At 45.2% G+C, this 13419-nt stretch overlaps 1 protein-coding gene, 1 long non-coding RNA gene and 2 other non-coding genes across 4 annotated transcripts; all 4 read right to left on the bottom strand.

Annotated features, from left to right (window-relative positions):
• Positions 1 to 817: 817 nt before the first annotated feature.
• On the bottom strand, positions 818 to 1421 carry LOC107275500 (RING-H2 finger protein ATL39). Its single transcript, XM_015786862.3, has one exon. It carries the CDS (start codon positions 1419 to 1421, stop codon positions 918 to 920), a length of 504 nt encoding a protein of 167 aa, XP_015642348.2. The 3' UTR covers positions 818 to 917.
• Positions 1422 to 5480: 4059 nt separating this feature from the next.
• LOC112939449 (small nucleolar RNA Z102/R77) lies at positions 5481 to 5567 on the bottom strand. The gene has a single exon (XR_003243163.1). It is a non-coding gene; the product is annotated as a small nucleolar RNA Z102/R77 (small nucleolar RNA).
• A 110-nt stretch (positions 5568 to 5677) lies between these two features.
• On the bottom strand, positions 5678 to 5777 carry LOC112939505 (small nucleolar RNA Z101). Its single transcript, XR_003243219.1, has one exon. It is a non-coding gene; the product is annotated as a small nucleolar RNA Z101 (small nucleolar RNA).
• A 1973-nt stretch (positions 5778 to 7750) lies between these two features.
• On the bottom strand, positions 7751 to 10449 carry LOC136356946 (uncharacterized). Its single transcript, XR_010742033.1, has 2 exons — positions 10309 to 10449; positions 7751 to 8178 (listed from the first exon to the last, which is right to left on the bottom strand). It is a non-coding gene; the product is annotated as an uncharacterized lncRNA (long non-coding RNA).
• Positions 10450 to 13419: the final 2970 nt, after the last annotated feature.

The raw sequence follows: 13419 nt of genomic DNA, 5'->3' as shown, positions 1-13419 counted from the left end.
ATCCTAATTATTTTTAGTCTTGAGATAATCTGTCAAGAGTGCAAATTGCTCCTCTTCTTAATGAAAAAACACACTATACATCACAATCATTTATAACTTCTACATAATTTCAAGGTAAAAGATAGCATATAAAAGAAAATTGATATGGCAAGTAAGAAAGTAAATTTTACAACTGATATCTACTATTTTTGTCATATGATTCTCCCGCAGTAATGTTTAGGTTTACATATAGTGTTGGGAATAGTCCCGCATTGCTTATTTAGCAGGAGTTGAACCAACTTAAAAATAGGGGAGTCTCTCACCTCTTGAGCTATCTTTTGGGGTGTAGCAAGGCTTCCTCCCGGTTGGGCCAACGTCTTCCGGTTTTGGGCTAACAAATGGTATCATAGCTAAGCCCACAATCTCTAGTGCTTGTGTACACTTAGGATGGTGTAAGCCCAAAGCCTAGTAGACTGCAGGTGTGAGGCCCGTATGTGCCCATATGCTGGGTCGGTCAGTGACCGCAGGTGTGAGTCTCGTATGTGCCCGTGTGTGGGGCCGGTCAGTGCTGAGGGACACCAATGTATGACAGGAAAGATTGTTAGGAATAGTCACACATTACTTATTTAGGGGGAGTTAAACCAACTTTAAAGTGGGGGGAGTCTCTCACCTCTTGAGCGGCTTTTGAGCTTAAGGCTTTCTCTCGGTTAGGCCAACGTCTTCCGGTTTTAGGCTAACACTTTCTTGATCAAGCTAACTCGTGCACGCACTAATTTACAACTCACACTAAAGATAAGCAACAAGATTAAGTCTAAATTATAGTACAAGACACTGGTCACTTGTGGAGACAGCCGAGAAGTCCCGGGATGTACGTTCGAATATTGATGCACATCATGTGGTGCAAATGCACCTGGGTCTTAAAAAAGACCTAACGATTCCTACGGTGGCTGATCGGCAACTCTCACGGCTTGCAGGGCGGCGGCGGCGGAGTCCACCGGAGTCCGGCACACCGGGCAAGTCCCCTGCGACGTGATCAGCCACTTGTCGATGCACCTCGCGTGGAACAGGTGCGTGCACGCCGGCAGCTGCTTCACCACCTGCCCTCGCCGCACCTCGCCGAGGCAGATCGCGCACTCGCCGTCCCCGTCGTCGCCGTCGACGGCGGCCTTCTTCCTCCACGCGTACGCCGGCAGGACGGCGACGACGAAGACCGGCGACGACGACGCGCCAAGCCCACGCAGATCACCTTCTGCGGGCGCCTCGCGCGGGAGCGCCGCCGGCTGTTGCAGCGGGAGATCAGCTGTTTGAGCTGGGCCTGCGGCAGCGGCGGCGGCGGCGGCGCCATCGACGGCGTTGTCCCTGGCCGATAGCTGGAGGCAGAGGAGGACCGTGACCGCGGCGAGGAGCAGGAGCACCCAGCGTGCTCCGGCGAGGTACAGCATGACGCCGACGACGGCGCCGGCGGGGAGGACGACGACCAGCGCGCGGTAATTGAACTCAGCTCTCGGGATCATCATGGATGGTGGCGCGGCGTCACTTCCATCTAGCAGCTAGCTAGAGCACAAATCCCCCTCCCTCCTAATTTCCTAAACCTTATTTACTGCACGACACGTACGGAGTTGATAACTAATTAACTGGATATATACATATAAGAAGTCTGATAAATTTACAAATGCTTTGTTTGATCCAAACCAAATCCTAGGATGGATCAACGTTGGATACATACAAGAAGCATGTATGCCTCAAGGTTCTCGCCCGATCTTGCTCTATCTTGACTTATCCACGTTAAGTGCAATCAGTGTTAGTACAGTACTGTATGAGACACAGGTCAGTCCAAAGGAAATCAAGACATCATATATATATCGTTGTTGTTAAGAAATTAATACCAGTAATTCCATTATCTAAAAAATATATATTGTTGTTGTTAAGAAATTAATACTAGTAATGGCTTCTTCGAGGCGTAGGGTTTTTTTTAAAAAAAATCTTAAATGTTTTTGTGCTACAGAAAAATGCAGAACAGGTGAGAGGAAAAGAAGTGATCCCACCAACACAACAAGCAAGTCGCGCCGGTGGTGATACGCATGAAAGGAGAACCCCAAAATGAGGGAAATCAGTTGCGAGAGATTGATGTACGCTCCGTTCTGTTGGAGGCGGCTAAACAGGACATTTAATTATTTGACACTTTTAAGATTCGTCAATTAAGAATTTGCTACTCATCATCTATAATATAGATCTAATGACATTCTTTAGAACCACTCATAAGAATGGCAAATAGTTAATTATTCTGGTTAAATCCGGGGAGAAATAGGGAGTGAGAAGAGACTCATCAGGATCATTTCACCATGAAGTCCCTCACAAAAAGCGGGTGGAAAAAAAAAAGCTCCAATCCTAGCCCCTTCCCTTCCTTCTCCAACTGCCTCTCAATTGTCGCGTGGAGGGGGAGGGGGTCCAACTCAAGATAGGTTTAGATCTAGCCTTGTCTTTTTATTATTTGTGTAGCTTTAGAGGGTCTTCGGTGTTCGACTCTTCTGGTCTCTGCTTGACGGACATGACGAATCTCGGCTTCTTGTTGACATCGTCTTATAATCCGGTGGATGTTGGGTTCACCTCCAACACCATTTAGTTGAGAGTTTTGCTGTTTAACTTAGGGTTGAGGGCTTATCCTCTAGCACGTCGAACAAAAGGTTGCACCGGCTGTTTCTCATCTCCAACAAGTCTCCCACACCTACGGTGATCATCTGCTTCATCTTCAATGATAGCTTTACAAAAGTTAGCTGATAATTTCTCCTATGGACCAAGGTGGCTTTAACCTTTGTCAAGAGGTCCCTTTGCGTATGCTCTTGTCTCTACTCATTGCAGCTAACCATGGTTTTTCTGTTAGTGCCGTTGCCATGCATAAGGATACGCCTATTACCGATGTGGTCGTTGCAACGACTTGATTGATTTTTATGTATCTAGCTATTTAAGTCCTTTGCATATGTTACTCAGGGGTTTTTCTTTAAATTAGTTGTTCTCACAGCTTTACCCTTTTGGGATGTAACTCATGTACATTGTCTTTAAACACGTGCTCCCTCCATCAAAAAAAACCTAACCTACGCATCAGACATAATCCAACCTCATACTAGGATGGGACGCATCCTAGTACAACGAATCTGGACATATACTAGGATGTGTTCCATCCTAGTACGGGGTTAGGTTTTTTTTGAGACGAAGGGAGTAAGTTTTTTTAAAAAGAGAGAGAGAGAGAGAAGAGCCTTGCCAGGGAATTTTCCACGTAAAATATATAATGAGACTACGAGATGCCTCTCGATCTGGTCTTACGCTGCGACGCCTAGCGCGGCCATCCGATTTAGTCAAGAAGCATCAGAATTTAGAATTTGAGATAAGCATCAGAGTGTTAGGCATCCATGTCTTTTTTCCCTTCTTATAAAATTTTCTCTCAAATTACTTATCCAATCTACAATGCGATTACACCATTATGTTTATTACAAATAAATCTTTACAATAAGATCTCACATGATTATATTACGATGAAAAATTACAAATTACTTTTATAATATATCTAAATTACTTTTAGATTTCACTAAATTACTTCTTAGACAAATAAAAGTAATTTCAATAAAGTCTAAAAGTAATTTACATATATTACAGAAGTAACTTAAGAAAAAAAGAAATTAACCTTGTCATGACGTCCGTTGTAGGGATACAAACATAACTATATAGAAACTAAATTAATCAGCATAAATTATGAAATTGACTAAAAACAATAATAAAAGTAATCACATTATAGCATTATGAATATATAGGACGTAATTTAATCAAATCTAAAAGTAATTTATATGTATGATAAAAGTAACTTAGTATATAATAAAAGTAATTTATAAACATAAATGTTTTTTTCATCATAATATAATCATGTAAGATCTTGTTGTACAGATTTAACATAACGGTGTAATCGGATCGTATATCATATAAGTAATTTAAGAGAAAATTTTATTTAAAATTTAGATGGATAATAAGGATGCAAGTGGCAGGTGCTACTACTTTTAGTAAGAAGGGTAACGAGTTAATACACCTTGTACTATTTTTGGTAAAAAAAAAAAGTGGTCGCTGGTTAGCACTAACATGTACTCCCTCCATATACAAAAGTTACACATATTACTTTTATCACCAAGATCAAGGGGAAATTAAATCATCTTGGATGTTACAAAATTAAAGAGTGAATGCAAGCATACAACCAATGAGTATTCAGATAACTCATTAGGTTCTAATAAAACATTTAATTTATCTTTTTATTTAAGTTTTGAATACATAAAAGACTACGAATAGAAGCAACTTATTTAGAAAAACTTAAATGTGAAATAGGTATAAATTTTGTGGATTGAATATTATTTTGGGTAAAAGAGAGTGGTCACTGGTTAGCACTAACGAGTGCATTCGCTGCGCTGCCTGTAGTCGCGTCCAATTTTCCAAGTGTTATGCACCTGCGCCGACGACCGACCCATCAACACCATACATCGTCGCAGTTATGAATGTAGTCCTCAGTCGTTCAAAAAGAATGTAGTCCTCGTATCAGGCTATCAGCTGGCCCAATAAACCCTCCTCATCAGAATTTTCCCTCATCCAAATTTTTTTATAATGTTTCACGTTTTATTAAAATTTAGTATAAATATGTAAAAGTATAAATTAGGATTCTAGTTTTTTAAGATAAAACCAGTCATAAAATAAATAATATTTATATAATTTTCAAAGGGTAGACAGAAAAGGTTAAGACTGAGATTATTGTATAAGACTGAGATTATAGGGTTGTAAAACCAATCAATTTTGTCTTGTGCCCAGCTTACATCTCAAGCAGCAAGCTGAGTGATCAACAAATTGGGAGCACATACGAATTTTCTTATTATACGACTTTTTATACGAATTGGGAGCACATACAAATATAGGGCGCAACTAATTTTTAAAGTCGTTTCATAATATAAGGCGTGCCTTATATTTTAGAATAGAGAAAGTAAAAGATATAATTTCCTTCGCAGTCTAATTCAAATTCAGATTATTTTTCCTTTCTTATATAAAAATTGCTTAAGTCAATTAGACTCTCTGTCCAAACGGAATCAGATCCTAAGAATAAATTTACATTTTGTTCAGTTTTACCATCATAAAGATGCAGATTTATTCTCAGAACTAGTTTTTTTATGAGATCATTTTCAGAACGGACGTCAGAATTGAGTTTTTTATGAGGTAAGTACTTCTAGATAAGTGGATGCTGTCATTTCAACTTAAGCAATTTTACTTGAACCAATACGACGTTATTAAAAGATTCGCGCGATATTGAGCGGCATTTGAAACACAAAAAGGATTTAAAATCAGCAATTAGAAGGACCTAAAAGAAGAAATTGGAATGAACTAAAAGTATCTAAAAAAGTTTTTCAACAAATACAAGGATCTAAGAGACGAGAAGACAGGAGACGGAAAAACAACACAAAAAATGTGGATGTGGGGGAAGATGATCAGATAGAGCTAATACAATTTGAGGCCATCATAGCGGCCAATCAAACCAATAGGGAAACAATTTGATCATCATATCATCCAACCCCCTAACTGCATCTAGAAAGGTTTTTTTTTCTCACCGAAGAAAAAGAACAAAATTTTAAAAAGCAAAGCGTAATTCAGGAAAATTAATAACGAGGCAGAAGATTTTTAGATGCATCATATCTTCAAGGTGAAAAAGGGTGTGACATCACAGAGATGCCTCAGACGCAAATTACCCATTAAATCTTGCGTCTCCTCATCTGCATCACCTTCCTTCCAGCCAAACCAATCCACAAACACCCGCAAAACAAACAGAGAAAGAAAAAAAGAGAGATTTGAAAGTGAGGGAAAAAAAATCAAATCCAACCCGCTAGAAATAGCAGCATTACAACAAAAGAAAGAAAGACGCAATCCAATCAGAAGATCATTATCATGCAAGAGGAAGCGACCGACAACGCAAGAGCCCTAGAACACGAGAGAAGAGCCGAGGGGGAAGGAGGCGATGGAGAACGGAAACGCTAGGTTTGTTCCCTATATCCGACGGCTCGTGAGGCTCACGCTCACGGCGACGCGCGCACGGACGGTCCAGATTGATTTTCCTGTTGCGTGGGCCATCATGGGCCTCGGCTTTAGTCGTGGCCTTGTCAACGAACGAGCTAGCCCAGGTTGTGTTTCTATAGCGGAATAAGTCCATTTTACTCCCTCATCTCTTGCGCTTGGTTAAATCGCATCCCTCAACCGTAAAACCGGGTATAATCCATCCCCCAACTGCCAAAACCGTTGCAAATTGACTCCCCAAGCGGTTTCGGAGACGGTTTTGTCCCACGTGACATCTTTGACCCGTTGAATGGCTGAGTAATCAGGTGGGACCCACATGTCAGCCAGCCGGCTGCTGGTGCTGCGTGGCGACAGGGTGGCATTTTCCTCCTCGTCATCATCGTTCTCGCCCGACGCCGAGCTCCTCAGGATGCCGAACTCGAGATGGTGGCGGCGCGCTGGCGGCCACGTTCCGCATCCCGCCGCAGCTGGAGCGCACGCAACAGGTTGGGAGGGGGCTAGCGCCTAGCGGCGGCGTTCTGCATCTAGTCCTCTTTGTTGCTGTCCTTTGCCGCCTCCTCAATCAACGCCGCCTGGCCCGCACGGTGGCGAGCAACGACGACGGCAGAAACCCCATGGGCGTCAACATGGGGTCCTCGATGGTCTAGCGATCGCCGTGAAGGCAGTGTGCGGAGGCGATGATGAACGCGCCGGAGATGGAGAACTGTGCCGCCTTGATGCCGAGCGGCCTGGCAACGTCGGTGGTCCACGGCGTGGGAAGTCAAAGAGTGCGACATCCAGGTGGATCCTCTGCGACCTCCTCTCTATCTCTTCGACTCCTCTAGCCGGCGTGCAGCGTGTCTCCTTTCCCTTCTCCCTTCTCTCTCCCCAGATGCGGGCAGCATGCAGCGAGCGTTGGCGGCCGGCGGGAGAAGGCGGCACCTGCGGTGGCACCACCACCACCACCTCGTGGCGAGCAGGACGGCGACAGCGTTCGGAGAGTACAAGATTTACCGCGTCCAGCTGGCCGCGACCACCCGGTAAGCTCCTCCCCCGCGTCCGGCTAGCCACGACCTCCTGGCAAGCTCCTGCCCGGCGCCCGGCCGGCCGCGGCCACCCGGCGAGCTCCTCCCCGGCGCCCGGCCGGCCGCGGCCTCCCGGCGAGCTCCTCCCCCGTGTCCGAGCGGCCGTGACCTCCCGGCGAGCTCCTCCCATGCGCCCCTCCGGTCGTGGTATCCCGGCGAGCTCCTCCCCTGCGCCAGGCCGGCCACGGCCTCCCGACAAGCTCCTCCCCCACCACCGCCGCTCGAGCCGATGGAAGGCGTGAGGCTGTAAGAGAGGAGGAGATGAAAGAGAGAGGGAGGGGTGATAGGAGGGCCCCCATGTGGATCCCACCTAATCTTTTTTTACTGTGAATGCCACTTAGATGCCATGTGGATGCCACATAAGCTAAAACTAGACCCAATACTACCTTGGGAGTCGATTTGCACCAGTTTTCGGAGATAAGGGAGTTGTTATACAGGGATGTTATTCGACAGAGGGCAAGAAATGAGGGAGGTAAAATGGACTTATTCCTTCTATAGGCTCGACACAATATAGGCTCTACATGCAATCTGCCTGAAAATAGATTTGGGCTTTATTTAGTTCCCAAAGCAAAACTTTTCACCCTGTCACAATATTTGATATGTATGGAGTATTAAATATAGAAAACAATAACTAATTATACAGATTTCGAGTAAATTGCGAGACGAATCTTTTAAGCCTAATTGCGCCATGATTTGACGATGTGGTGCTACAATAAACATTTGCTAATGACGGATTAATTAGGCTTAATAAATTCGTCTCACGGTTTACAGGCGGAATCTGTAATTTATTTTGTTATTAGACTACGTTTAATATTTTAAATGTGTGTACATATATCCGATGTGACACACGAAAACTTTTCACCTCTGAACTAAACAGGGCCTTACGAGGAAACATAGAAAATCAGGAGAATATTAGCGGCGGCCGGCTTGGTGCTAGGTCTTCTTCTCAGTGGTGTATGGTGGCGCCATCGGTGTGTGGTTGGCTCGTGATGAGCTGGTTGAGTTTTTCCTCTCTTTTTTTCCTGATTGTAGTGGTTATAAAACGATCCTGAAATAGTTCTAAAATCACCATTGGTAATCAAATGTGGAAGAATGCATAGAAAATTCAAACATGAAGATGACACTTATACAAGATAGTTGTTATTTGGTAACAAGGTTAAGTCGAAGCCTACTTCCCAGATATTGATTACGAGCACTCCTTCCTGATTCCAACATATTATAGTGTATTATTAGAGCCTTAGAGGGGTACACGGGCCCTCGGCTGGATAGCACTAGTAGTTGTTCTCACCCACCTATGCTAAGTCGTCATACGATTACAACATGTATGCTTCTCTTAGGGAGACATTATATACAGTTTTGTTGTTGAGGGAGGCGATTCAATCTCGAGCCAGACATAAGGGAGGCATAATAGACTTATCCCCTTTATGATTTACTTTCAGAAAAAAGTTCAAATGAGGTCCCTCATCTTGTCACTGAGATACAAAATCATCCCTCAACCAAAAAACCAGATATATAGGATCCCTTGACTTAAAATATCGGTTCACTTTGGGTCCTTATGTGGTATTGAACCCGGTTTTGTCTGACGTGGCAGCTGAGTCAGCTTGGGACCGACGTGTGTCCCACATGCCAGTATGACACGTCATCATCCTCTCCTTTCTTCTGTCTCTCTCTTGCTCCTCTTCTCAGTGGTCGCGACTCCGGCGATGAAGGGTAGTGGCTGGGTAGGGCTTGAAGAAGTGGCCCCTAGGTGCAAGCGAGCGGTGGCCCAAAGAGCAGCTTGGGCGCTCAGCGTGGAGGCGATGAGACTCCAGATTTGGGGATTTGGAGTGGCGGTGGTGGCCGGATTTAGAGAAAATGGCGGCGGTGGTCGTTGGGCACTGGTGAGGAGTGAAATAGGGTCACAGAGGGACAAGGAGCTTGGGGGTAGTGGCGGCTTGGTCGATTGAGCACTGAAGGTGGTGGATTGGAAGCGGACAGTGTAGCGGCGGTTAATGCATAGCGTGGTGGTGGCGACATGGAGTGCGCATGCGTGCTAGCTTTATAGCCGTGGTGGTAGGGAGGACGAGCATACACTCGGACCACGGGGCTATCGGGGGCGCCATGGCTGCACGTCGATGAGGGCGACGAACGGCGGGGGAGTTCAGCCCTCATAGGCATAGAGAAACTTCTCGCGACTACGCAATGGAGAGATAGGTCCGCACAGTGGTGGAGGCCATCCACTCATCTCGCACTAGGTCGTCATCTACCTCGCCGACAGCGCCTCCCAGGTAACCCCCTTCATAGCTGCCCGCACTTCCGTGCCACCGCGCGGTGATTCGCCAGCAGATTCGATGACGGCGCACGGGGAGAAGGACCAGCAAGTTAGCACACGCGGATTCCCTCTACTCCCCACCGGATTCCCCATCAACGGTCGCGCCTCCTTCCTCGCGCCGGCTGCGTGTTGATGTAGTCTGGATGTCCCGACCACCCTAGCAGCGGCGCCCACCACTTCCCGCCTCCGCCACAACTCCCATTGGTGTGAAACCTTGCCGCGCAGCAGCCAACACGGACGCCTTGGTGCACAGCCAAGCCGTCGGCACCGGCCTCACAGATAAAGCCATCCCCGATGCTGGAGGAGGTGGGATTGGTGGGGGCGCTCTGCCGGCCTACTCCGGGCGCCGCCGCTCCGTCCTATCGCCTGTTGCAGGGAGAGAGAGGATAGAGAGAGGAGAGGAAGAAGAGGATGAGGGTTCACCGACATGTGGGGCCCACGTGAGCCCACTGTGACTCGGCTGCTATGTTAGAAACAACCGGGGTCAAAATCCTCTATGAAGTTAAGGGATAGTATATATATATATATAGTTTTATGATTGGGGGATGATTTTATAATCCGATGACAAGATGAGGGACTTTCCATGTACTTTTTCCTTTATTTTCTGACCGGCTCAGTTGAGATGGGCCAAGTTTGGCTCATATTTATGCATTAACCTTTTCGACCACTGTGATTTTTTTTTTGTTTTTTGTTATTTCTTTTCCTTTTCGTTTTCTAATTTCAGGCTCGGGAAATGACTTTACAAGATTTCACCGACCACGCGGATGACGAGTACCTCTACGTTCCAAAATAAACAAACTAGTATTGTGTTTGGATATATTATATCCCTTACTAAGTTTATTTATTTTGGGATGTAATAATACGTACCGTGGAGACGCACAAACAGCTTGGGTTCTGGGAGCATGAGCAGTGGTTGCCGGAGAAATGCGGTCAGGAGAACAAACGCTAGCAGCAACTTGGAAAATTGATTGCTGACCGAAGAGCATTCGAGTCATTTTCCATGCCTGAATTAGAAAAGAGAAAAGCCATGTACAGTAAAAAAAAAAGAAGGTCAAAGTGGTCGTGTAGTGGGGATTATTTTAGCAAAGCCCACAATAAGTTGAATTGATGAAACCCATCGAAAAGAGTATAAGGCAGAAAGAAAAAAACTCTACATCCTACCCTTAGAAGTACTCCCTTGTCTAAAAAACTCAAACCTTAGCATCTTAAGAAGAATTCAAGGGAAAAAACAAATGACTGCAGTGCTCTCAGTTAATGAGAAAAATGTATTGGTTAATAGGTAGGTGTGGTGTATTAAAGAAATAACTTTTTTATTTACAGACTGATGGTAGGCAAGAATGTAAGAATCAGTTTATTTAAGGATATATTTTCAACTACTACTCATCTCCTCGCTCCAGACCGTCCCTGCTGCCTTGCCGCTGCCTAAGCAGGACGCTGGGTGCCGAGCAGCTGCGTGGAAGGTGTGCAGCGGTGGGGTTGTTCCACGTCTCCTCGTCTCCTTGGCGGGGACCTCAGTCCCCAGATCTGGCGACGCAGGAGTTCGCAGGGAGGTGGACAGCGAAGGTGTCGCGGTGGCGGGCGATCGTGCCTGGCCGAGCGGGTTGAGGTGGTTGGGAGGGTGATGGGTAGCGGCGAGGTGTCAGCGACGGCAGCGACGGCAGCAACGGCGGAGGACAGCGGCGGCCTAAGCATCGATGGCCAATCCTTGGCAGGGAGAAGGCGGATTTGGTGGAGGTGGTCCCGTAGGCAGCGACGACCTAGCCTGGGAGTCTGGGCGGAAGACATCCTAAGTGGTGGCGGCGGTTGTGGCCCTTAGGGCAGTGGTGATCCGAGACGGCGGTGGCCTGAGCGCAGTGCAAGATCCTCGGCGAGGAGGAGACATATCTCGTTGGCAGCGGCAGCCCTAGGGGCAGCGGAGCCCTGGGAGTCTAGACGGAAGAGGTTATCCTCGTCGGCGGCGACATTGGACTCCAGCTAAGGTGGCGGCCTAGGAGTCCAGGAGGCAAAGGAGGATTCTGACGACGATGGCGGCCCTATGGACGGCAGAGGCATAGGAATCCGACAAAGTGGAAGTGGATCCTACCACCTCGCGTCTGGTTGGCTAGTTCTAGCTGGACGACAATGGTTGAAGGTGGGCTAAACTGATGGTGCGTGGCGTCAACTCACCTGAAGCGGATGAAGATGGCACCAGCGGAGATTTGTAGCGACGACGCACTAGGGATGGCGGCATCTAGACGACTTCCACTCGTCAAATCTGACCGTTTCAGGAGAGGATGTTGGGAAGCAAGGATATGCCTAGTTCGTAGGTTTTTCTTTTTATGGTTGTGTGTTCTCCTCTTTGTTGAGGTGTAAGTCTAAATTCTCTTTTATCATTTTCGCTGTGTATATCCTTCATGGATATAGAGGCTAGATTAATGAAAATCCATTATCTAAAAAAATATATTTTCAACTCTAAAAGTTGGTCTATCTTTAATACGAGGGATTAGTTGTAGTTGTGTATGGTGAAAAATGTAAATTGTCAGTATTTACTCCCACCATTAGCTGATGGAGTATATATGGGCACAGAACAGAGAACACTGACACAAATTTGGCCCTGTTTGGGGGAGCTTGTCCTAGCTGCAGCTTTTCCCAAAAGCTGCTTCTACTAGAAGCTGCCCCCAAACAGTCCACAGCTTTTGAGAATCTGTAGTTATAGATTCTAAAAAATGAACTAAGAAGCCAGAAGCTGTACAAGCTGGGTTTCAGAGCTTTTTCAGATTCTTAAAAGCTGGCTACCAAACAGCTGCTTCTCAGAATCTAAAACTCCCCTAAACACCCAAATAAACCATAGCTATTGAGCAGAGGTTAAAAGCATAAAGCTCAGTTGGCGAGCATTAAAAAGACAATCCTACATTTTAATGCCTTGCTGATTAAAATGTCTTGCTGATTCATGCTAGTTTCTCCCCCTAGAGCAAGTTTAATATTATAGCCCACTACTAGCTCCAATTCATTTATAACCAATCTAATAACTAATTCGTACAATATTTACTTAATATACTATTATTATATGGTCCCACCTGTCATATACGCATTGTGTCTTGGAGTTCGTGCTACAGCTGGCTAATACTCCCTCCATCTATTTTTGATAGTCATATTTCCAAATCTGAAAAATCTATTTTTAAAGGCATATTTCAATCCAACAATCTATCATCTTAATGTCTTTCTCGAATTTAATGCGTGATTCTCTATTCCTCCACACAAGATTGGCTACATGGGCATCGAGAAATATAAATATTAATGAATCGCTTGTTCACGATGATGACTAGTAGCATGTTTAAATAGATGATAAGTAGAATCACTTATCGTTGGTCTATGTGCCAAGATGAAATATGACTATCAAAAATAGATGGAGGGAGTAACATGCTATTGTACCTGCTCTTAAAAGTAGTATGGCGACAAGATCGATAGAGTGAATGATGACATTTAATAGGGTTTTAATTTGTAAATTAAAGTCACTAACTAATGTCCTTGTCTTCCTTATTAAGTTACCAATTCAGTTGGGAAATCGTTTCCTTAGGATGGTACAACTAACAAGCCGGTTCAGGTTCAACCTACGAAATAGTATTATTCTTTACATGTGTACCAGATATTAGTTTCATGACAAAACAATTTGGAATACACGAATAAAATAAGCTCGAAATCATTTGGATGTGACTACATCTCAATGTCGGATGGCCAGACATGATGAGAGAGATCCAACGTCTTCTTTGGCGGCCGGATGCAACGCCATCAGTGCTCAACAAGACAATTACCTTAACACAAAAAGAACGTCCTTTTTTTTCTTGTGTGTTGCTAATTAGTGGATTAGTGGTCACTTGCTCAAACAGTTTAATCCTCCTGTTCCTTTCTGATGATACCTTGCCGGCAACATCAATCGGGGTGTGTTCATGCTCAAAATCTATGTCCGAGTGAGATGATGCCTGAAATGATTTTCAGAAC

The sequence above is a fragment of the Oryza sativa genome, chromosome 6 (assembly GCF_034140825.1).
Source record: "Oryza sativa Japonica Group chromosome 6, ASM3414082v1".
Lineage (NCBI taxonomy): Eukaryota > Viridiplantae > Streptophyta > Magnoliopsida > Poales > Poaceae > Oryza > Oryza sativa.
Note: the sequence above shows the minus strand (reverse complement) of the source record. Positions and strands in the feature narration are given on the sequence as shown.